The sequence below is a fragment of the Leishmania panamensis genome (genome assembly GCF_000755165.1).
Source record: "Leishmania panamensis strain MHOM/PA/94/PSC-1 chromosome 35 sequence".
In the NCBI taxonomy this organism is placed as follows: Eukaryota; Euglenozoa; class Kinetoplastea; order Trypanosomatida; family Trypanosomatidae; genus Leishmania; species Leishmania panamensis.
Genome location: NC_025882.1, coordinates 1461178 through 1484983, shown reverse-complemented (window position 1 = coordinate 1484983; position 23806 = coordinate 1461178). Strand labels below are relative to the sequence as shown.

General features: G+C 57.1%; 6 protein-coding genes and 1 pseudogene across 6 annotated transcripts, besides 1 other annotated feature; all 7 read right to left on the bottom strand.

Moving 5' to 3' along the window:
* Nucleotides 1–314: 314 nt before the first annotated feature.
* On the bottom strand, nucleotides 315–1148 carry LPMP_354130 (Qb-SNARE protein, putative; the record flags this gene model as incomplete). Its single annotated transcript, XM_010705045.1, has 1 exon — nucleotides 315–1148. The coding sequence occupies one exon, from the start codon at nucleotides 1146–1148 to the stop codon at nucleotides 315–317; it is 834 nt and encodes a 277-aa protein (XP_010703347.1).
* Nucleotides 1149–2027: 879 nt separating this feature from the next.
* On the bottom strand, nucleotides 2028–3587 carry LPMP_354120 (hypothetical protein; the record flags this gene model as incomplete). The annotated part of the gene is made up of 1 exon (XM_010705044.1): nucleotides 2028–3587. The coding sequence occupies one exon, from the start codon at nucleotides 3585–3587 to the stop codon at nucleotides 2028–2030; it is 1560 nt and encodes a 519-aa protein (XP_010703346.1).
* Nucleotides 3588–5015: 1428 nt separating this feature from the next.
* Nucleotides 5016–5600, bottom strand: LPMP_354110 (hypothetical protein; the record flags this gene model as incomplete). Its single annotated transcript, XM_010705043.1, has 1 exon — nucleotides 5016–5600. One exon carries the CDS (start codon nucleotides 5598–5600, stop codon nucleotides 5016–5018), a length of 585 nt encoding a protein of 194 aa, XP_010703345.1.
* A 1142-nt stretch (nucleotides 5601–6742) lies between these two features.
* Nucleotides 6743–7175: a repeat region.
* An 80-nt stretch (nucleotides 7176–7255) lies between these two features.
* Nucleotides 7256–9240, bottom strand: LPMP_354100 (annotated as a pseudogene).
* A 2055-nt stretch (nucleotides 9241–11295) lies between these two features.
* On the bottom strand, nucleotides 11296–11949 carry LPMP_354090 (HslVU complex proteolytic subunit-like protein; the record flags this gene model as incomplete). Its single annotated transcript, XM_010705042.1, has 1 exon — nucleotides 11296–11949. The coding sequence occupies one exon, from the start codon at nucleotides 11947–11949 to the stop codon at nucleotides 11296–11298; it is 654 nt and encodes a 217-aa protein (XP_010703344.1).
* Nucleotides 11950–14496: 2547 nt separating this feature from the next.
* LPMP_354080 (RNA polymerase-associated protein CDC73, putative) lies at nucleotides 14497–15588 on the bottom strand (the record flags this gene model as incomplete). Its single annotated transcript, XM_010705041.1, has 1 exon — nucleotides 14497–15588. One exon carries the CDS (start codon nucleotides 15586–15588, stop codon nucleotides 14497–14499), a length of 1092 nt encoding a protein of 363 aa, XP_010703343.1.
* Nucleotides 15589–18656: 3068 nt separating this feature from the next.
* LPMP_354070 (hypothetical protein) lies at nucleotides 18657–23189 on the bottom strand (the record flags this gene model as incomplete). Its single annotated transcript, XM_010705040.1, has 1 exon — nucleotides 18657–23189. One exon carries the CDS (start codon nucleotides 23187–23189, stop codon nucleotides 18657–18659), a length of 4533 nt encoding a protein of 1510 aa, XP_010703342.1.
* Between the last annotated feature and the right edge of the window lie 617 nt (nucleotides 23190–23806).

The following is a 23806-nucleotide window of genomic DNA, read 5'->3' as shown; positions in this document are numbered from 1 at the left end:
GGATATCATGGACATCTACTCTCTCTCTCATTTCACTAGTGCCAGTCTACAGGGAAGATGTGCGGGGGAGGGGGGCTCCTTTTCTTCATTGGATTGCCATCGCTGTGCACAAAGCAGAAGCAAAATGAAACGCACGCGAGAGAGAGAGAGAGAGAGAGAAGGGACCAAAGTCCAGTCTTCTGCATAAACCGACAAACATGTAAGCCAATCGTTCCACAGGAATGAAGAGAAACACCACCACACATGCGTGTCGGCCAGTCAAGCAAAAGGAACTCCGGTGGGCACACGCACGCGAAGATGTGCACACTGGGCCACTAGAGAAAAAAGACAAATACAAACATGAGAGACGACATGACAGTACCCAGCACCACCATCTCACGTCGCTTTCGCACGTCGATGTGATGGAGAATGTTCTGCACAAATGGAATGCGCTCAGCAATGTGCAGCAGCTTGTCACCGATTTCGTTGAAGCGCTCACGCTGCGTGCGCAGTCGATCTCGCGTGTCCTCGGCCTGCTCCAGCAAACCCTTCACGCGGCTCAGCGTGTGCTGAATAGAGGCTTGCTCGTCAATGAGGATGCGCACCCCGCCGCTGGCTGCATCGTCGCCAGGGCCAATGCGCCGTCGCGTATCGCCCGCCCGCCACGATGCAGCCAGCTCATAGCGATCCTTTCTCTGCCGGAACTCTGCCGTAAGACGACGACGCGTCTGCTGCTTCTCAGCTAACACCCCCCGGAAGCGCTCGGTATGTCGCGCGGCTGTCGAGGTAGGGCCCAGTTCTCTGCACGCGTCCTCCATGCTCAGCACGGTTTGCTCTAACCGACGGAGAGATTCGTCGATGTCGCGTTCGGCGCCACGGTACTGGGACTCCACATCTTCGAACAACATCGTGGACGCTGGGGGTGGGCTGAAGCCGCCACTGTGCAGAGCGCTAGAACTAAGTACCGGCACAGCTGGGGTCGCCGAGCATGAAGTGTCGGGGTCATTATTCGTGAAAGGCGAGGCGGCTGCGCTGCCAATGATCTTTTCGTCGTCGAAAAGTGCCACCACCTCCAGTTTGCGAAGCTGTTGATCAATGAGTTGGTCTGTCTGCCGCGCCTCGTTGCGCAGCCGCTCCCATGTGGCTGCTTGTCTCGCCTCTGGGTCCATCCTCCCGTGTCGCTCCTCTAGTGAATAGGTAAGAAAGGCAGATGCGCCTGTGTGTACGTAGGTAGCTGCCTTCGGCGAGCACGTACAAGGATCTTTCCCAACAACCCGCTTCGCCAACGCACACGTATCGGTGTGGGCCAGTCACCTTACTCTGGAGGCACTACTCGCCCTGAGTCGAGCAATGAGGAAGCTAAAGAAGGCGTGCTGCGGTAAAAGAAACGCACAGGAATGCAGTGGCGGTCAAGAACAGGTTACGGTGTATTGCGGGAGAGGGCCGAGTAGAAGAAGAGAGGAGAAATGCGTAAGGAGGAGGCCCCCGGGGATAAAAATAAACAGCTTGGAGAAACGGTCACACTTGGCACACACAGGCACACACCACTGCGGCCAGTCACATCGATGGTGCCCGATAATTCGTGCACGGGACATACCAAAAGGGCAAGAAAACACAGCAGCATGATACAGAAGAGTAAGACAAGAGCAACCCCCTCCCCTCTTTCCCTTACCTCCCCCTCCTCTTGAAACAAGAGCTTCATGAAGGGGCGAGGAGGAAGGAGGGAGATGATAAGTGCAGCGCGATGCAGTGTCGAGGGTGTGAAGTTTGGAAGGGGCTAGTGGGAGAAGTAGTCGCTTGTTGCCATCACCAAATGCTGTTAAGTCTTTTCAACGCTGTCTCTTCCGCCCTCTTGCAAGTTTCGATAGACCTTTACACGGCCATCTATCGTGGTTACCATACAGCCTGTGATAACGGAGAGGGACACGGCACCTCTACACTGCATTCATGGGCAGTTTACACACAGGGACACATACACACACGTGTGCGCATGCACTGAGGCTCGCCTGCAGAAAAAAAAAACGAGTCGAGGTGGGCAACAGTGTGCGTCACTGCGCGCACGTGGAGCGGATGGTCTCCTCGCAGAAGAGTCGCAGGTACGGTTTCACCTCGCACTCTTCCTCAAGAGCCGCCAGCCGGCAGCTGTCGAGGGCAGCGATCACCATCGCCATTTTTGCAGTGTCCGTCGCCGCGTCATACGTCTTGACATGGGTGATGTCGCCAGCCTCCTTAAACTGCGTCGCCAGCAGCTCAGCAGCATACGTGATACACAGCTCCCCAAAGCTCGCGCTGTGCGACAGTTCTGTGAAGAAGCCCGCCATCTGCCCCTTCAGCAGATGATCACGGCGTATCGCTTCCTCCTGCTGCGCTTCCTCCTCCGCAGTGAAGCAGCGGCCAAGCATCTCATCGATAACTTGGTCTTCGCTGCGGCGCATTTGGCGACCGTCGGGGCGGAGCAGGGTGGTAGACTCGTGAGGAAACTCGATGATATCCTCCGAGGACGTCGCTGACTGGTCTCGCTCGTCGAGAAGCTCCTCGTCCTCGTTCGTCTGCAAGCGACCTTTGCTTGGGTCCAGGGGCTTCTGCGGTGAAGTCAATAGGGAGGAGCTCGCTCCGCTGCGCTGCCGGGACATGGTGACCAGCGAATGGTGCGGCCGCCGCACCCACTCGGCAACGCAAGCGCGCCGCTCCATCCTGAGGGCAATGTCGCACAGCAGGCTGCGCAGGTCGGCCGCGCGGACAATGCCACTGACGCTGAAGAGGTGCACCGGCCGTACCGCAATGGCACTGTCGACCGCAGCTGCAGCACACGCTACAATACGCGGCACCGCCACCTCGAGCACCGCGCGCACTGAGAAGGCCTGCTCAACCTGACTCACGCTCTCCCTGTGTACCGCCTCCCGCATCTGCTGCTGCTGCGCCTGCACAAATGCTGCACGACCGTCGATCGGCGGCGGCAGAGGCAACTGCCGAAGTCCCTCCGTCACCGCCACCTCCTCCAGCTCCGCGTTCGCAAACGGCGACGCTTGCTGACTCGCCTGCTCGGCCATCTTTGCCATCATCGACTCCATCATGATGCCCGTGAGTCCGGCGCGCCGCCCGCCCGTCCACCACGCCCGAACAGCCGAGATGGGGCCGCTGCGACTCTTGGACAAGGCCGCACTTTCGCGACGACTCAACAGGAAGACAAGCACTCGAACCATGTTCTTAATCGAGAGTAGTGAAATAGTGAGGCTGTGTGTGTAGGTGGTGGCAGCAATGCTGATCAGAGTCAGCCGAAACACTCGCTGCCAGCCCCGAAGCTTCGCCTCCTTGTCAATCTTTGAACGCAGTTGCTGGCGCAGCTCGTTCAAGCCAGTGATTTGCTGGAGAAGCTGGCGGATGTGCCGCTGCTCAAGGCGGGTGGTGATGGCGCTGCGGTCGTAGCCTTGCACCATGTGCCCCGTAATAGCAGCCTGCACATCTGCGGGGATACTCTTCTGCCAGGTACTGGAGATGTAGTAGGCTCCAAGAGCGAAGACGAGCCACCGGCCGTAGGACTGAATCTGTGCATCCGAGAGCGAGAGTTCAGCGATGCGGCTCATCAGCTGGTTCGGAAGATTCTCCATTTGCCTGTCCTTTCGTTTCTGCTGCTGTTGTTGCGTGGGAAGAGACGTTGAGGGCGTTTGGGGCTTTCTTTTTTTGCTTCTGAAAGTTATCAGCGCTTTCGTATCGTTTTCTACTTTTTGGCCGCTCCCTTCGATTGGTGCCTCTTTGCCAGCACCGTCCCCCTCCCACGTGAACGCGAGTGCGAGCAGAGGAGAGCTAATAGATCCTTGCGGTAGCAAGAGAAGAGGTGGTACTAGAGTAGTAAGTTGAAATGAAGAGAGGAGCGGAGATGATCAGAGAGTGAGAGAGAGGGGGGGGAGGGGGTGCCGACTGCTAGAGTACAAGAAAGAGAGATCGCAGAGGCAGGATGCCTTTTGTCGCCCGTGCAACCCTCGTTAAAGACACGCCAACACACGCTAAAGGTGCATCAGTGAAGAGGATAAGTCTTCTTCCGGGAGTGTGCAGGCGCAGCCGTCTTGCTCCAGGACGGAGAATGGAAAGCATAAGGGAGTCACGAAGAGAGAAAATACGTGCGTGTATGAATGCGTATGTGGGTCGCACCACCTGACTGGTAAGCATAGACCAGCTGCTGGATCTCGGATACGGTTCGTTTGTCTTTCGTTTGGCTGGAGTAGCCCCGGTGCGGTGTTGAAGGTGGAAAGGCGGAAAGAGGTATCGCCAAAGGGGGTTGGCTCTTCCAGTTGAGATGCGTACTGCCCTTTACGAGGATGTAGCAAGGGTGTCACAATCAGTTTCGGGTGGTGGGTAGCACGACACGCCGTAAAGCAACATACATAAGTAATCCCTACGAAGGTTTCGTGCCGATGACACTGATTACCTTCAGCACGCAGTGAAAGCATCGGAAAGACGTACACACTGCAGTAGGAATTGCAGCACTGATGTGCCTGAGAATGTCGGGGGGAGGGGAGGGAGGAGGGGATTACCGATGTATGTCATGGCCCCCGTCGGATTCGAGAGAAAAGGGGGTAAACACTCTTGAGAGAGCAGCAGAGCAGTGCCTCTTTTCTCCCCAGTCAGCGCACAGTGACTCATATCAAACCAAGAAAAAGGGTGCAGCTAAACGGCGCAAAGTAAAAAAAGGGGGGATCGAGTCTACTCACTGGAGAGGGTCCCCCCTCTCCTCCCTCTCGCAGCATTGCGGGGGGGGGGGGTGAGGGTGCGAAGTGGGAGGTGGGAGAAGTCAACGAGAAAACAAGAACAGTACCATATAGACGTGCACGCCTGCTGAGGCGTGACACCCAGTCTTGGAGGGAGGGAAAGGTCGAAACGGCGGTGTAGAGAAGGTCTTTCGAAATGTAAGGTTCTTAATCATGCCTCTTTGCTCGCATCACCTCTGCATCACTTCCTTCATCGGCGTCGAGAATGTGAAGGGGGGGAGGCAGCGGCGCCACATCCGCCCACACACACGTATGCACACACGGACATGTTTACAACTGGTCGAGACCCCGTGCCTTAATGTCAAAGATCTGCATACAGATGCCGCCACTCTTTACGTTGCCGGCCGGCTTGTCAGACTTGACGGGATGCTGGCGCATGGCCGCCTCCTCTGCTACCTCGATAGAGAGAATACCCGTGGCTTCCTCAAGCCACGCATGGTGCACTCGCTGCACCTTCTCCCCGTGCACCACCTTCACGCCTCCGGCGGACAGATCGGCTAAGTTCATCGGGTGCGTGGGGAGGGCGGCGTGGCGGCCGACCATTCCCGCCCCCTGTTCGGTGGTCGGGTCTACCTGAAGCAGAATCTCCTCCCCATTCTCGATGTTCACAAGATACCGATGCCAAGGGCAGCGCAGACAGAGCAGATCCTCTATTTCAACAATGTCGCCCTCGCCTAGTGGGCCAGCGGCGTGGTAGCAGGGACTGTCGATGCACTTCAGTACGTCTGACTTGCCTGGCTTCGATATCAGCAGCACTGTCACGTAACGGTATGGGTCCTCGAGCAAGAAATGGGCTCGGTTGCGTTGCTGACGCAGCCGTTCATACGACCAGTCATCATATTGATGAATAGGCATCTGCACTAGGGAGAAGAAGAGAGAGTAGAGCAGGAGCAAAAGAAAAACAAGTCGCGTATCCCTACATGCACATGCTTGCCCATGTACGTGCGGAACGGTGTGCGTGTATATGTGCGGTGGCTCTCTTCTACTTTTCATCAGTCATGAATAGCGCCGCAGGTAGAGGAGGATACAAAGTGAGAGGAAGAAGAGGCCCCAAACCATCTTGCAACATACACTCCAGTGACATGAAGGGTCGGTAGTAGTGGTGGAGGGAGAGGGGACATGGGTACGTGCTTCTGCGAGCAAGAGAGAGGTTCTCCTTCCCTCCATGCGACGCAAGGCAGCTCATCCTCTCTTGACAGCACACGTGATTGCGCTCCACTGATCAAGTAATATGAGGCCACACTACACACAGGCTCTATACATATTTCTTGCCTCAGCTGCTGCACTTCGACTTTGTTGCTCTTTGCTTGTTTGCCGACTATTCGATAACGGGCGTGAACTGCATACACACACACACACACACGCACACACGCGTGCGCGAAGAACACGGCGACAAACAGGCGCTCCGCGTCGACAACACGTCAGCAATGAAAGGAAAGAAGGTAGACAGATAAAGGCAAAAGACCGTCTTTCCACGCATTCTCCCTCCCGGCCTCGTTTATCTTCGCGAAGGGAAAGTATCGTGCGAGTAGCAGCGCAGCAGTGGTGCAGTAGTGTACAGAGACATACGAAACAGCTAGTAGTGACAGTAGTAGAGCGAGCAAAGACACAGGACGAAGAGGAAGAATCGGAGTGGCATAAAACTCAAGAGGCGCAGGCGTGTCGTCTTGGCAAGACGCAGACGACACGCGTTTCCTCTGCTCCCCTCCCCCATTTCTTGTCCTACTCTGACGCAAAGTCCAGAGACACTGAGAAAAGAAAAGTCCAAAGGCAGCGGCAAGGGGGAATTCAGAAGGGGAGCGGAGTGCAGCGTGGGCAGAAGGAGTACGAGAGAGCGCACACCACGATCCACAATACATCCTTCACTACAAACACTGCACAAAGTTGTTCGCCATTTTTTCGCCACCCGCGGCCGCCGCCTCCTCACAGGATGCTGAGATCGTGAGAGCACAATACACGAGACTTACCGCCACTCAAACAGCGAAAATGAAAAAAAGTTCCAACGTGTCCATTCTCTTCCACAGAACGTAAGCTCAACTCCGCCCTACTCGGCCCTGCCCCAGGCCCATCGCGTGGTGCAAAGCAGTCGTAGACACACGCCCCAGCAGCGCGCCGACTCAGCCATCTGAGCACAACCTCTGCCTCACACTCTACCCACTCCACTGCTTCACAGGTTGCCTCACCGCCGCACCCATCATGCCGGCCGGCACCTGGTGCGGGTCCCCTCGGGGTGTCCCAGGCTCCCCACACCAGCGGGCCGCGGGCGATGCGTTCGAGTCACGCTGGCACCCTGCCCATCATATGGGTGGTGCAGACGCCTTCACTGCTGCGGGTCGCTTCCATGCAACGCCGTCCCAGACCTCAACCTCCACACCAGTAGCGACACATTGCACTGACCTCCCCCGCACAGAGCGGGTAGTGGGGCCCTGTGAGGTACCACGCACTGCGCTTTCCACCGTCATCACGACGAAGTAGCAGCAAGCGGAAAAAAGAAAAAATATACGGGCAAACTACATCAAATACCATTCCAAGTTAGCCGGCAAATGAGGGTCGACAAAGACAGTCCAGAGGATCATTGGGGCGGAGCGCCGTGGGTAGCGCTGACACCGGGGCATGTTTTCTAGCAACGTGCACGAACAGCGAAAGAGTACTCTTAGCGCAGGGATACGAACGGATGCAGCGGAGATGCCGGTGCTGAGCGTGCCCGCCAACGTGGTCGTTTCAAGCGATGGCACGAACAGCAGCTGTTTGGTTACCGTGGCCGAGTTGTTCTGTTCGCCGAAGTGGCACCGCAACACATCGTCTCCAAAGACATCCGCCACCTGATACCCGCCTACAACGGCATCCACAGAGAGAAAACTCCAGAGCTTTAGCAGCAGACGTACTGGGGGCGCACCATACCGCGCTTGCGCGATGCGAGTGAGCTCTTGCGCATTGGGAAACCCGCTCTCACGTTGCGCAGCAGGATTGACGCGCGTCCGTGGCGCATCACTAGCAGACGCGGTCGCTGCAACTCTTTCGTGCGCTTCGCTTGCAGCTGACGGCGGTGTGCTTGCTGCAGCCCGAGAAGTCGGCCTGGCCACAATAGTGGGGGATCCGGAGCTGTGCGTGAGGCCCGCCTGGGTGTAGTCATCTACCTCGTCGTCCTCCTCACTGTCCTCATTGCATGCACCACTCACTCTGTCCGTGTGGGAAAGCGAATAAGCAGTCATACGAACAAGGCACAGTGCACTGTCCTCCTGATTCGCCTCGCGAAAAGACAAGGACTTGCACAAGCCGTGCTTCTGGCTCTTCACGACCCAAGCTCGGCTCAGGTGAAGGAACGCCCACTGCTCTGCTTAGCGCGTTGCCGCCGCGAGCAATGGAAGTCGTGTCGGTTAGCAATGGCATAGGCGGCGCGAGAGACTTGCTGGTCAACGGTAGCACGGGTATATGTGGTGAAGAGAACAGAGAAACCAAAGGCAACGAAGATAGGAACGTCGCAACAGGCGTGGCGGAGGCCTCCTCGTAGCGCGGCGGGGACAGGTTCTCCTCCACCTGCGCGTGTGGACGAAGCTGCTCCATCTAAGCGAGGAAGCAGGCCACCAGGGAGTAAAGCGCTGTGGACGTGACGCCACCGCAGACGACTATGTTGAGACCCTCACTGCTTCACGGCTGCCTTGGTGAGGCGCACAAGAAACGCCGCGCGCGGCAAGTCTTGCAGTCATAGCCGCCGACGCGCCACGATGCGGGCGACGCGCGCAGAGACGAAGGAGCTGTTGATGTCACACGACACGCCTTTGCAGGTCATATCTCGCAGATGAATGCGCGTCACGTAGCACTGACCGTGTATCTCTACCTCCAGTTGGGGAAACGATGCCGACTTCCAAAGCTGCTCGGCGAGGTCGTGGAGCCGCTCCAGACACAGTGCCTGGCGTTCCTTAAAGGCCATCGGCACCGCGGGAACAAGATCCCCGCAACCACTCCTCTTCACCGCAAACCTAGCGGTGTCCTTTCGCTCCTCGGCCGGGAAGGTGAGGACAAGATCGATATCGCTGCGTGGATGAGAAATCCCTAGAGCGTAGCTGCCGTAGAGCATCACCTGTGCTGTCGCGCGGGGTTTGCTTCCCGCTTTACAAGGACCCCACACCTCCGCCATGCACGTCTGGACGTAATCAAACAGCCGCGCTCGTGCCGCCTTCTCCTGGGAGGTCAGCTGTAGATAATGGAAAAAGCCCAGGAGGTCGTCCTCGGAGAGCGGATACACCGTCGCCGACGTGGACCAACACCAGGCGGGAAGACGTACTCCAGGAAAGGAAGGCGGGGGCCACCTGTGCAGCTGCGCGCTCGTCAAAGCAATGTACGCACTATCCGCAGGGCAGCCGCTGTCGTCTTCCCACGAGTGCCTATTCTGCTGACTGCCTGAACGGGCAGCTTGCCCTCGACCCTGGCCGCGGGTGTTCTCATCTATCACGAGTGATGGCGGGGTCATGGAGGCCCTCTGCGACCCTATCATCGACTTCCACAGGCCTGGGGCGTGCTGCTGCTCGCCATCGCATGTTCCCGCAATGTGGCCCTTGCCCGGCTGGTGGTGTCAGCCTCGGACACGCCCCTGCACTTGTCCATGCGGAGCGCCGGCACCAAAAGAAGAGTCGTTATCCTTGCCAATGTTTGTCGCCTTGAGCGGATGAGACGACAATGCGCCCACTTTGCTAGACGTCACTGCGGCAGCGACACCAGAGGAGTTAACTTGTGCCATGGCCAACGGTGCGGTAGGCAAGTGCAAAGGGGAAGAGGACGAGAGAGTGTAGGAGAGAGAGTCAGCGACGTATCCTTAAGTACTCTTCATCGAGATACACGCTGCTTTGCGCGGTGTATTTCTGTACGTGGATCGCCCACGATCTCTCAGCACCACATACACGCACAAGCCTAGTCATGCGTCTACTCAGACGCAGGCGCTGTTACAGCCAAAGAAGAAGTGGAAAGCAAAAGCAAGAGAAAAACACAAAGGACACTAACGTCTGCAAAGTGTGCCAGATCGCTAATAGAAAGCAAACGGAGCGTGGTGAAAGGAGAAGGGGGATGAGTAAGGAGCAGTTGTGTGTGGGTGTGGGGGTGTGGGGGGAGGGGGGTATCTTCTGTTAGTCGAGTCGGTTACCATTAAGCGTGATTCGAGAAGAGAAAAAAAAAACATTTCGAGGAAGCGGTACGAAGAGTAAAGCAGTAACAGGGGAAGAAAAGGAAAGAGGCGTCAAGAGACACGCAGACACAAACGCACACAAGACCGCAAGCGGCAAAAGAAAGACTCGATGTCGCTTTGCTTTTCCTCACGGGGGCACTGTCGGCTGCTACTCGTCTTTTGAATTTTTCTCTGTCAATTAAAGCGCGCACTTGGCGTTTCTCCCTTTCGTGTATGCCTATGGGTGCGCGCTGCTGATGAGTGCTACTTACCCCGCTTACACCTCTGTGCGCTCGTTCTCGGCACTTTGCACTTCTTTTTACTTGCGGTTCGAGCGAATGTGGGCGTGTGCGCCCCTTTCTGTGGGAATTCGTGCGATGAAGGGGGGGGGGCAAAAACAGGAGGACACAGGAGAGGCGTTTCGTGTATGCGTGTCGGTGTCGTGGAAGACGCAATAGCGAGAGAGAGAGACAGAGAAGTTCACTCCAACGTGTGAACAGCGGCAAAGATGCATTGTTGAGCGAGTCAAGTGACGGGAAAGATAAGTAAGAAGGAATTGGGATGAATGAGAGAGAACACGCTCAGAACGTACTTGAGGAGGAGGAGGCATGGGTACGGGGACGTAACGAGCTAAGCAGACCGCCCGGAGGGTAGCAGATAGAGATAGACGCAACGGCTGCCGCCAGGATGCCCATGTCACTAGTCGCACATTTTTGTGCGCGCACCAGAGCCCTGTGGGAGCATCATCACCTCTCTTCCCGTTGGGCAGACGGAGTCGTTGCACGAACAGCCGTCTGTCCCGTGGAAGTCGCGTTGCGTCCTCCACCCTTCACCGCCGATGCGAGCAGGCGGAAATGCAAAACGACGCTGGCGTAAGCAGCATCCAACGCACACACAACAAAGCTGGGGGAGGGGGAGCTCCCTTTACACTGTCTAGTCTTAACGTCTTATTTGTTTCGCTACTGGCGTGCTTGTGTGTCTCTTCAACTCGGCAGCCTATCGGCTGCTCAACCGGAAACGCCATAGAAAACAGAGACGTAACGTAAAATAAAAACACCAACTCGCACACACACACACACACCAACAGAAGCTTAACGACATAGACGAACGAGAGAGGCGCGCGCAGGCGTAAGTCATCATCGGTTGCTCCAGCACAATCCAGGCGTGTTCCTTTATGCTGCTTTATATTCCTTACAAGAACAGCATCAACGCCAGCACCCGAATAGAAGGAAAAGAAAGAAAAAATCGAGCGCTTGGCAAATACGATTTGCACGGCAGCAACGTGCAGGAGGAAATGGGGCCCATGAGCCGACGTGTGTCGCGATGCCGAAGGCGGACGGTGCTGCGAAGAAGAGACGACCCTGCACACCAACCGCAGAGGCGAGCACCTGCTCACTCCTTCTTCTCCTCCTTGGCCTGCGCCGCCTTCTCCGCCTCCTTCTTTACCGCTTCTTCCTCACGCGTCAACATCTCCACATCCCAGTTGCTGTTGCTGAAGACATCAATGTCGGTCGCAATCTTCATCGCCTTGAGTGCAATGCGCTCCGCATCATAGCCGTCAACATCAATCAGCGCACGAGCCGCCGCCTTGGCGTACGTGCCGCCCGACCCAATGGCAATGATACCGTCTTCCTCGGGGGTGATTACGTTTCCCTGCCCATCAATCTCCAGCGTCTCCTCCTTGCTACACACAATGAGGGACGCCTCGAGGCGGCGGAGGGCGCGGTCGGTGCGCCAGTCCTTTGCAAGCTCCACCGCGGCTCGAGAGAGCTGGTCTGGAAAGTCGTTTAGTTTGTTTTCCAGCTTCTCCATCAGCGCAAACGCGTCCGCCGTGCTGCCGGCAAAACCAATCGCAACGTTGTCGTTGAGCTTGCGCAGCTTGCAGGCGCTACTCTTCGCCACAATACGCTCGCCCAAGGTCACCTGACGGTCCCCAATCAGAATTACCTTGTTGCCCTTTCGCACAGAGAGAATGGTGGTGGAGCGCCTCTGCACGGCGGCCCCCGTCACGAAGGACGTGGAGCAGTTGGCAAGGCGACGAAGCATTATCGGCGAAAAAAAAAATAAAGGTGTGGGAGAATATGGGATGGGGTCAGTCGAATTGCTGCTTGCGCCAGCTGTCTCGTGTCGGGGCCTGAGCGGGCGCGTTGAATTCTCTCTATCTGCGATCAGTGCTTGACCATTGTGAGCGTGGGTGTGTAGGGGTGAACAAGAGAGGCAAGAGGACGTGCAGGTGCGTAACAGGCCCCAAAGCAAAGAGTGTTAAGTGGAGAAAGAAGAGGAACATACAGTATGTCCAGAAGAGAGCTCTTCAATAAGCACCCCTGGGTGCTAAAGGGACGGGAGTGAAAGACTGCTCAAAGTAAGTCTTGGTGGGTGCATACCCGTGTGGCATCGTTTTCTCTGCTCTTGACGATGCCGATCACATGGGACCTTACCTCAGCCCACACACCCATAGTCGCTCTAAAGCGCAGTCCGTTCAACAGGATTCGTGTCGCTGTAGTCAGCTTCCACCGTTGAGGCTTTGGTAAGTGCGTACAAAAGGGCTGCAGACTGGCTGTACCGTCGACGGCACCATAGCGCCGACAACTTTGAACAGCAGCACGCATATAACCCTAAATACAGTGGCAAGCCACCCTGCTCGACCTGTCGCAGTCGATTGCGTGGGCAAATCATCATTTCCTTCACTTTTTCGCTCAAGCCCTCGCTGTCCTCGGAAAAAAAAAAACGAAGTGCACATGCGCCAATATGGTCGCTCGTCCCTCAGCGGAAAAGATAGACGCGGGCCCACACGCGCAATGGCACTTGCTTCACGCAGCGCTACCTCCCACACCAAGCACACTACCCGCCGCATAGCCGTAATAGTAGGGGGATTAAAGGGTCAAAGAGAGACCCTGGCACAGAATCCACCCACCCACCCAAACCTACGACCCAAGACCAATCATGCGCGCTGCAACAGAGGTGACACACACCTCCTCACCAGAGTCGCGCGCAGAAACAGATATAGAATGTTACTTTCTCCATCACCGTGAATCCCGTCAACCGTCTTCTCCACTCTTTGGTGGTGGTTGGGGGGGGGGGGCATTTCCTTTCTATCCAATCGATTTGTTTTGCACTAGCATTGAAGGAACCGCGGTGAAGCCCCCAAGACGGAAACGCTCGGCTGGGGCACCGCACAGCCGAGAGGCTCGCGAAGATTCACGAAGAGAGGGAGAGGTGCACAGACGCACAGACATACGCGCCTGCGAGCGTGTCATGTCCTGTGGGAGTGACAAAGAAAGAAGCCGCAGAGCGTTGAGCCAAAGAACGGCCACAGACAAGAAAGAGTGGGCAACCCCACAAGACAGAAAAGGGGAGAGGGGGGAAAGGGGGGAGAGATGGCCAGCCAAGACGTACCCCACGCGACCACAACGATGAAGAAAGAGAAGGAGCGAGGGATAAAGAGGAAAGAGAGACACAAAGACGAGCAACGAAGATGGCAGAGAGAGGAAGACAAAAAAATATGAGAAAACCGCGTCGTTGCCTACTATGCCTTGGATGACCTTCCCTACCTCTCAAAAATATGTACACAGTCCCACTACGTAAAGCCATGGTAATCAGGAGTGGGGGCGAGGAAGAGAACAACGGTCAGTGGGCATAGAGAAGAGGAGAAAGTGAGAGAGTGGGCTGCGCCTGTCGCCTAAGTTGCTTGCTCCTGTTGTCGTCGTTTCTCATCCTCCTCCATACTTGGCCGCCGCCCGATCGCCCTGCCTCCACCTCTGTGCTGCTCCCCCCCCCCTTCTGGCCTACACCACTCAAAAAAAAAAAAAACAAGAAATCGACCACAGCACAGGCATGAAGAAGATGTGGCAAGCACAGTAGTACCGAAAAGAGGTGTAAGGCGCGCAAGGGGGAAAATGGGCAGGTGGTGGAGAGCAGGAGAAAAAGAGGAGAGCATAAGTTTAAGGCTCGAGATAGTTGCTCGGTTATGTTCGGTGTGTCTTCTTTTTTTTTTTCGGGTGTGTGTGTTCTTCTGTTGTTATTTTTTGTTTTGGCGCTTTGCTTGAATGCCCGTTACAGCTTGTCCGTCCCTGTCTGTGTGTGGGTGGGTGTGCGGGGTGCTCCGCTTCTTCGTCGTCACTCCTCACGTTAATAGCAAAGACAAGACCACTGAAAATAAGATTCAGCATGATACAAGTGCATGCACCATCGCCCTTCCCTCCTCCTCCGCTTCCTCCCCCCTCCCCCCACACACTCAACAGGAGGAGTCTCTCTCTGCCCTGGCAGCTTCCTGGCGTCTCCTTGCCTTGAGCTGTCCCTCTCCTCTATCACTTGCGATGCACGAGAGACATAAGAGAAGGGCAATCGAGAAAGCGAAGAAAAAGCCCTCCAGTCAGCCAAAACGAAGAGACAGAGAAGAAGTGCATCAAGCCCGCCTACGCATCAGCGCAGAAGAATGCAAGCAGGCGCCCTCGCATGGCATCCTCCTGTCCTTCTCTCTTGTTATGTCTCCGCGCAGCGACCAGAGCAAATAATAAAGAAAAAAAGACGGAGAAAAACGCACGCGCACACGCAAACGCAAACGCCACGTCGTCAACACCACCCGATGCGGCACTACAGGCGCTCGTCTGTGAGTGGAATGGTGTACCTGGAGAACATCGGATGTTCATCTAGAAAGGTGTAGAGCTGCTCCCAGAACTGCGAAGCAAGTGCGATGTGCACCTGATCCTTCAGCAGGTTACGCGTCAAGGCAAGACTCTGCACGTTCCACTCACGGCATTGCGGGGGCACCTTGTCCTCCTCAAAGTACGCTAAAAAAGCCCGAATGCGCGAGAAGAGGCGGCTCGGGTCGCGCGACTGCGCTTGCTCCTGTGGGTACCAGCCTTTCAGCTGCCACAGCTTACCCTCGACGATGCAACCACACACGTGCGCCCAGTCATCCACCTCGTCTGGGTCGTCGACGACGCGGAACTGCCGAAAGGCGACGCGGTACCGGTGTGGATCATGGAAGCTGCCAGGCTTCACTACCACCGAGCGCGGCTTCGAGTCGCGAATGTTGACTACGCCAGTCTCACGATCTACATACAAGTTGGCGGGATCAACGTAGGCGCCGTGCTCCAGGAACTGCTTGATGTTCATGAGCTGCAGAGGAGCTGTGGCAGCGGAGGGGACGAGGAGGATCGGCATAAAGTCCGGCTTGCGCTGCACCGCCGTGCTCGGTGACATCGCCTCTTGACCTAGAAAGCCACCATAAAGTGGGGCTGTGCCGCGCGGCGGCACCGGGGCTTCCTGCCGCCGTCTGCGAGAACTGTAGCGGCCATTCCTCGCCGAGCTCTCGGCTTCCTGTCTGGATTCATCGCGCTGCTTCACTAGCAGTGGCTGAAACGTCGTCTCCGTGATCTCGAGCTCACCGCGGAAGGTTTGGTAAAAGCTCGGTTTCGCGTGGCATGCCTCCTCTAACGTCATTTGTGGAAGGAACAGCGATGAGGAGGCCTCAGCAAACCCCCTGTCGAGCTCATTGAGCTGCTCAAAAAAACCTGCCTGGCTACCAGCCAGAGAGAGTGTGGGCAGGCAGGAGTCGGCCGTGTACTCCGCCGCGGGCTGCAACGGCTCCGTGCTCGTCATGGCAGCTGTCGCGTCGATTGCGTCGAACCAGGCCGAACGCACGGCAGCCTCGCTCGCTGAGGACGATGACATCGTTGCCATTATGCACAAATTTGAAATGTAAGTTCTGCTTGTGTGCGTATGCTCCAGAGCACTGCCTGCTGGCTCGAGCCAAAACGAATGGAAGCTCTCACGCACACAGGCACCGCAACCGACCACCAACAAAAATGAATTACGCTTACAAATTCGCACAAGGCGGCAGGGAAAGACGAGACAAGCGCGTGCGAGCGCAGTGAAGGACAGCAGTCGGCCTGCCACCACGTTCACGAAAAGGGGCTACTCGGATCCAGGACACACTTGCGAGACCAGCAGTCCGCAGCAGCAGCACCAGCAGCAACAGTCGAGGTGCCACGACGCTGCGCAGGGCGTGCAACGCGCGCTGATTTGCAAAAGGTGGCGTCTCCTCTTCAGCTAGCTTTGCACAAGCACACCAGCAGAAGGACGCAAACTCTCAATCACACACGACACCAAGAGAAACGCCAGACAGGACTTGTGATCACCACACGCCTCTACTCGTCGGTGAAGCAGTAACACATATGAAATCAGGAGTGCTTGTGCTGCCTCTGAGGTGCATGCTGTTTCTTTCTTCCTCCTCCTTGCCCTGATTGTCAGCCCTTACAACTGTGTGTGTGTGTGTGGGTGGGTGTGTCTGGGTGGTGAGGGGGTAGCACGCACGGGTGAAAACCACAAGTAAACCGAAAAGGAAAAGAGGTGACAGAGAGAGAAAAAGGCATATTTTGAGCACATGTACCAGTCAAGCGCTGCAGATTTTGTCCCTCCCTCTTTGCAGGGCGAAGTGAGGTGTATAGTGAAGCGGTGCTGGACCAAGGAATTGAACGGAAGGGGGGGTGGTGCTAGGCAACCGCCAGAGCACCCTTTCGGACGTGTATCTGCAAGCTCCCATACGTGGAGGAGAAAGACAGAAAGGCAAGTGCGACACTTTCGTTAGCGCCTGTTTCACGCCTCAGTGAGCTCTGCCGATGCCGCCTGGTTTGTTTGTTCCGACGCCGTAGAACGATAAACAGGGCGGAAGAGTGTAGAATGGAAAAGTGCGAAGAACAAAATGGACACGAAAGCAGACACGCGCATCTGACTGGCATCAAACGCGACTCAACGGTGCTCTCCATTCACTGCGTGATGGGTAATGGTCATCGTGCTGCACAGCCGCATACCCGGCTGACCTATCGCGGAAGAGCAGCCCTGCATGAGCGAACGAGAAGAGTATGCGGCGTACAAGCCAATGGATAGGAAGAGGGGTGTAGGAAGACAGTAAACGAAGAAAAAAACAAGGAGAGAGAGAGGGCGCACACGCCACCAATACTCTCTTCCTCTTTTTCCCTCTCCTTCCTCGATCTACGCGTGACAGAGGCGCGCGTCTTTCGCTGTGGCTGTGAGTAGCCAAGCAAACCGTGCAACGTACCTCCGCAGTCATCCACTTCAAAACGTACGCCGTGCGCGAGCCGCAGTTCGCAAGTGGTGAGAAGCGCACACACCGCGAAGGGAACTCTCGACAACGCCAGCGTGGTGCATCACAAGAACCAGAAAAGCGGAAGAGAGCGAAACAAGTTCAGTCAATTCACTTCACGCGAACTGCGAAAAAAAAAAAAAACAAGACGGCCAGGCCAAGTACCACGATGAGCGCAAGTGCCATGGCAATCGTCCGGTTCTGCTGCCTTCGCTTTGCAGCATCGGCGACGCGCAGGGTACGACGCAACTCGCGTGCGCGTCGTCGTTCGATGTCCTCCAGTACGCTGTAGTACGCGGGTTTGCTCCCAGAGACGGGGTAGGGCTTGATGCGCTCTCGTAGCCTACCGGCCTTTGCAGCCTGCGCAGCACCGCCATTATTGCCTGGCGCCACCACGCTGTTGGAGGGCGTGAACGACGAAGCCTCTAGTGGCGCGCCAGGCAACGAGTGCGCCGGCACCTGCAACTTCGCCAGCTCTGTCTCTGCATCACTACTCTTTTTCGCCATTCTCTCCGCCTGCGCCCGATCGTTCTACAGTATCCTGGTGGTGATGGTGGTGGAAAGCTTGTGAGCAGCACAAGGGAAAGCCTGAGCGAGGCCTTTAACCATACGAACACGAGTACGCGTTCTCTCTAGAAGGGTGCGCGTGTAGTCGATGTCTGTCTTCGTCTTATTCGGCTCGTGTGGCTTGCGCCCGATCATCTACACGACGCGGTGGTACGAAATAGAGAAGGCAACATCAGCGGCAAAGGGTAAAACGCACTGACAAAATAAGGGGAAAGCCACCAAAGAATGAGCTAGAGAGTGGAAAGAGAAGCTCACACAAGAGATGACGTGACTGACCGGTGTGGGAGAGAGGCTTTCGGTGTCGATGACTCAGATGGCAAGGGATAACTGGAGGCAATAGAAAACGAGAGGTGAGGGACTTCATGAGGCAGAGACAGAGTGAGCCAGATGCAATGGATGCAACGCGCGTCATCATGCTCAACCATGTCAATCGCACACCCAACGTGTGTCCAGTATTGGAGCGCTCGTGGCACGATGAATAGTACACCGGGCATCATTTTCTCCTCGTAGACACACTGATCCGCCTTTGAAATTTTCCTTCACACATTCGCTGGGGCGAACGTTTCCACCCTAAGCACTTCGTTGCATTGGGGCGCAGCTGGTAGGGGGTGAACAAGTAACGGAAAGTAGAGTGTGGATGCGGCCGCAGCGCCGCCATGAGAAGCTGGAGAGAGCCATTGGCTCATCATTGATGCGCACAGGTACCACCTCAGGTGAGAGAAGAGCCAAAGAGTCGATTGAAGGAAAGGAGGAGCGCATCGCATAGCTCCAGGAAAAGCACACGTAGTACATCGAATCCGCACGGAGAGCACAGGTATGAAGGGGAGAAAGCAAAGGCGGCAACGAGAGGCAGGGAGTGAGTAACCGCCAAGTAAGTCCAGTGAAGAAAGATAGGGTACATCGAATAGAGCCATGAAACCCAGAAAAAGAGCAGCAGTAAGTGCGATCTCCCGCAGAAAACGTGAGCGGTTCAAGACGAAAAAAATTGACGTGCCAAAGCAGTAAAACGACTGGGCGTGGGCAGGAGGAGAAAGAAAAAGACGCGGGGAAGACGGTGACGCACGCGGCGTCACACTGCTCAAGGCCCCATACGGAAGCAGTATTGGCGTCTCCTCTGTGATCCCAACTGCTGCGACGGATCGTGGCGAATGACGAGTGGGCTAAGCGAGTTTGACGACTCTGACTGCACGGTGATGGGGTCTGGAGGATGCCCCAAGGCATGGGTCGGTGCCGATAGAAGAGGTGGAGCCCGTGCCCGGAGAGTCGGAGGTAGCGGGGTCTGCAGGGTGGCATTTTGTCGTGGGATACTATAACTGCCTATGGCAGTCGAGCAGGAGTTGTCTGGACGTAGCGAGGAGGAGGTGCCGGGTGTGGGGTCGCGGGCATTGGACAAAGACGATGCGGGCATAGGGATCTGCGGTGGTGCAAGCCCAGCACCTCGTTCGCGCGCAAGCACCTCGACGGGGGCATGCATTCGGGCTTCGTAGGCGGTACCGGCTGTGGTGCCCGCGTTCCCTGCCATGGGCGGACAAAAGGCGCTACCACCACTTGACGTGATTCCTGCAATGTACTCGGGCGATTCCGCGGCGTAATCCCTCACACCACGTCCATCTTTCTGTGCAGGTAATGGGGCTGCGGTGGGTATTACTGGCGTGGGCACCTCTGCAGACGGCGGCGGCACCATCAGCACCGGTGCCTCAGCACCGATCCGCGGAACAGCACAGTGACTTGGACTAGATGAGGGAGCACCTTGCGCAGAGGAACCTACCGGCGAGCTACCGTTGAGGCTATCCTGGGTGGTGTTCAGTTGGTAGGCTCCACGGCTGTGCAATTCCTCGCTGAGCATGATAGAAGAGACAGTCGCAGTCAACGCCTGTGCCGGGGTCGCGGTGGCGCCTCGCAGGTCGTGCACTGGAGGTGTCCAGACGACCGACACTCCAGCCTCTGCCGCTCTCTGTGATGGCGTCGCTCCTGTGTTCAATGCGATGCTCACGGATGGGGAGCTGTGCGCTCCTGGCGGACGCCGCGGCACCACGTTAGCTGTTGATGGAAAAGATGGCGGTTGGGGCTGCTGTAGTAGCGTCGCAGGTACAAGCCGCACGGCAACTCTGCCACCTCTAGCTGGGCTTGCCGCGCCTGCGGCGCCGGTACGGGCTTTCCCCGCCTCCGGCACTCCAGGAGAGCATCCTACAGAGACTGGGGGTAGTCGAGAAGTCGAAGAGGAGGGCGGACTCTCAGTCTGCCGCTCCGGGCTTTCCCGTACCACTCTCGAGCTCTTCAGCTCCTCGTACTCGTCCTTCACCGCCGCCAGCGCTACAGCCTGTCGCGCGGCGTCCTCGGAGTCGTCAAGTACATGAAAGCGCACCGCCAGCGACGTCACGACGCGCGCCAGCCCACACCACTGCTGCCGAGCCACCGTGTCGTCCAGTGTATTGAGCAGAAACGAGTAGAGATGTGCCACAGAGGTGTAACTGGCGGTGCTAGAGCTGTCTGTTAAGTCCTCCCCTGTCACTGATGCACCCTGGGCAGGTCCGATGGCGATGGGCCGAAGAGCGTCAAACCCGTAGCTGCGACCCGGAAGGGAGCGCAGCAGCTGCAGCTGCTCCCGCGTGAGAGCGACGGTACTCTTGGAAAGATTGCGATACGTGGACCTAGCATTCTCCTCGCCAGTGGCGGCGTCATCACCCTTCCATCCACCCCCGCTCTCTTCGTCGTCGCCAAACGCAGACGCGGGCATGGTCATTGCCGATCGCGCGTGGCCATCCGTTGCGTCGTCCTCAATAACTTCGCTGCTTTGCAGGCGCATGTTGCGACGCAACTGCGACTCTGCACCTTCGACTTCGAAAAGCTGCTGGAGCAGTCCGTTGACCCACACATCCTCGTCGACCTCATAATCGTCCTCGCTGCCGTTCGCGCCCGCCCTTAACTTGAGCGACTGCACCTGAGCAGGCACCATGCCGAGAAACGCCTCAATATCGGACAGGGAATCCTCCGCTACGGCCAGTAAGTCCTTTCCAGACACGGAGATGCAACTGTTGCTGCACCCACTGCCACGCGTCACCTCGCAGCGTTCTCGCAGCATCTCCTCCAGGGTCATCTCCGTGGCGACGGTGGCATCCTTCTCGGGGCGCGCTGCGGCGGCGGCGACCGCCGAGAAGGATGCCACCAACGAAGCAACAGCTCGCTTCTTTGGCAACAGTGTGTTCGGGGCCACCACTGAAGTGCCTCGAGGTGCTGCGCCCAAGCCAGCTGGCGGCGCGCGGTGCTGCAACACGAAGCTAACTTGTGCCAGCTTCATCATATCCGCCTCGTACTTACATCGCAGCGTCTCCATGCCCTCCTTTGACGACCGGCCCAGCTGTGCTTCTCTGTCACCGAGAGGCGACATCCACATAACCTGAATATGCCCCACGAGAAGCGAGGCGAGCACCCAGATGAAAGCGGTGTGCTGCTGCCGTTGCTGCCGCTTTGACCCCGCCAGGTGTGACGCAGGTTCACCAAAGACGCCCTCAGGCGTAAACCAGAGCGGCGAGGAGGAGCAATGCACTAGCAGTGGTGGGTACAGACCGCCGCACGTCTGGGCTACCAAAAGATGTGTGAGCTCCTGGTAGCAGTCGGCGACTGTGGAGCCGCCAGACGTGCCCCAACCTTCCGCACTTTCCATCAGTCCGGCCTTTATGTAGCATCGGCGCAGCTCTCGCACGAGGCATATGAGTGTGTAGATGCTGAACTCGCACGTCGATCCATCTTTTCCCGCTGCACCGGTTGTCATGCCAGTGCGCGGTGCCACGACCTTCCTTGACGATTTCTTCTGCGAGAGCAAGACACCGCGCAGGTGTGACCTGTGGCCGTACATGAAGGCCTCGACGGTGACCCACGTGGACGCCTGCGGCGACACCTCCATGATCGCATTTACCCACATCAACAGTAGCTGCTCCAACCGCTCCCGCGTCTGCAGTATCACCGAGTATGGTATCTGCAACAGCGCTTGCGCAGCTCCGCTGCGATTCAGTATCATGACAGCCAAGGCCTCCTCAGAGCATAACAGGGCACGGGCAATCATCCACATGGAGCGTGGCACCGCGGGACAGGGTTTTGCGGGACGAAATGTCTTTGCCGCGCGCTCCCACCGAGTTGCCCACTTGCTGGACTGCGCCGCCTGCACCCTTTCCATCTGCAGCATCAGCTGCAGTGCATCGACCTCCAAGGCGTGACTGTCGAGCACCTGCGCGTGCAGCGTGTCTCGCTCAAAGGTTTTCTGCACGTGCTGGCGACGCTCGGTGGCCAGTTGATCCTGTAGCTCCTGCAGCGCGGCAGCGTGCTCGCGCGCGGCGCACTCGCGGTCCGCCGCGATTTTCAACACGCGCTGCTGTAGCGCCTCAACCTTGGCGCGAAGAGTGAAGCGACGCCAGCGCAGGAAAATTGTCTCCGTCACATAGCGGTGGTGCCGATTCACCACGTAGAGCTCTATAGCCGTTCGATTCGCGCGGCGCTGCTTAGTGTGGGTGCACCACACAGTGAAGACTACTTGTAGCTCTGCGTGGTGTGCGCGCCTCTGGAAGAGGTGGACGGCCATCTGACGACGTGCCATGGCGTACTGAAGACTACGGATGCGATGGCACAGGGACACTTTCTCACGATGCTCTACAGTCACTTCCTCTGTCCAGAGTCGAAGTGACGCAAAGTCGTCGCGCGTGGTATACATGTTGGTGCGGGGTGGAAACGATGTCGCAACCGATGAATGGGTGGCAGCGCACGAGAGGGGAGAAGGTGGACCAATCATTCTGTGCACAATGGCGTCCACCACGGCAGCGTCCCCGACGTCACCGCCACGTTGCGCACGACCCGGCTCTTGCCCCATTGCAATGGGCTGAGAGCTAAATATAGCGTCGAAGATCGGCTGGCGAAGCTTCTCCTGCCACAGCTCCGACACCGCTGCGTCGGCGCAGAGCACCTGGTTGAGCAGGTAGCACGCAACTGCGGTCATGAGCCTGTGCGGTTGCGCCTCACGCGCCTCCGAGGAGCCTCCCGCCCTTGCGATCGCTTGAGCTTGGGCCACTTCGCGAATCTGGCGAGGTCCGTATGCGGTAAGAAAGGTTTCATCGTACGCCACGGAAGCCCAGTGAATCATTGACTTGAAGCCGCTCGCTTCGTATGTGTCAGGAAACCCCAGCGCACATAGCAGGGACGCGGCAGGCGTGGCGCTCCCAGTGGCAGCCACAGCGCTGCTCGATTTCAGCCCTGGCGATGAAACGACAGCAGCGCCGGTGGCGGCGGTGGAATGAGACTTAAACCGATCAGTCGCTGCTGCTGAACCGCCGTCACGTTCTGCAGCATCCGTCAAGTCTACTGTGGAAGAGGACGGCACCACTATATCACGTGTGCCGGAGAGAAGCGCTGCGAACTGCGCCTGCAGCCTCAATTCGCGGGAACGCTCCTCACGAGCGGCCGCGGCGTGGTTTCGCTGCGTCATGAGCGCGCAGGCGGCAGTCGACTGAGCGAGGCGATGTTTGAGATGCGCCTCCTCCTTGGCACATCGATTCAACACCGGTGCATCATTGGACAGCAGCATCACATGCCGCGCCTGGGTAGCGCGCTCCCGCGATGCCATGCGCACACCAACACAAAATCACCCAAGCAGTGACGACGCCCTTTAGATGCGTGGCTTGCCTCGTTGAGGAGTAGCAGAGGCGAGCGCAAGTGAAATGGAAAAGTGAAAAAGAAAGTGCGACGCCGCGCCAGAGCTCTTCGCTTCACAGGCTCTGCTGCAGCAAAACGAGAGGAGAGCAGGAAATAAAGTCGGGTCAGAAGAACTGTCGGCCTCGTGCCACCTGCCACGGAGCCTTGCATGCGTGTGCGTGTAGGTGGTACGGGAGGAGGGGGAGGGGGCGGAGTGAGCGTGAGCAGATGTGCGCAGCAAGGGGAGGAAGAAAACGACAAAGTAGAAATACCCTCTCATAAGTGTTAAGAGCAGCGTGGGAATGCATGGGCAAGTGGCAAGCACAGCAACAGTGCGATCATTACCATCAGTGAGTGGGAGGAATGGGAGCAGTGAACCAGAAAGTGAGTTGAGCTGGACTGACAATCATCATCTTTTTTGTACTCCGCATCCAATGAGTCTTGCAATTTACGTGGGCAGAGCCGGTGCAACGCTACAGCCACCTCTCATGTGCCTACTGTATCCCCTTTCGTAATCTGCCCTTCTTCTTGGTACTTCACGATGGTGGA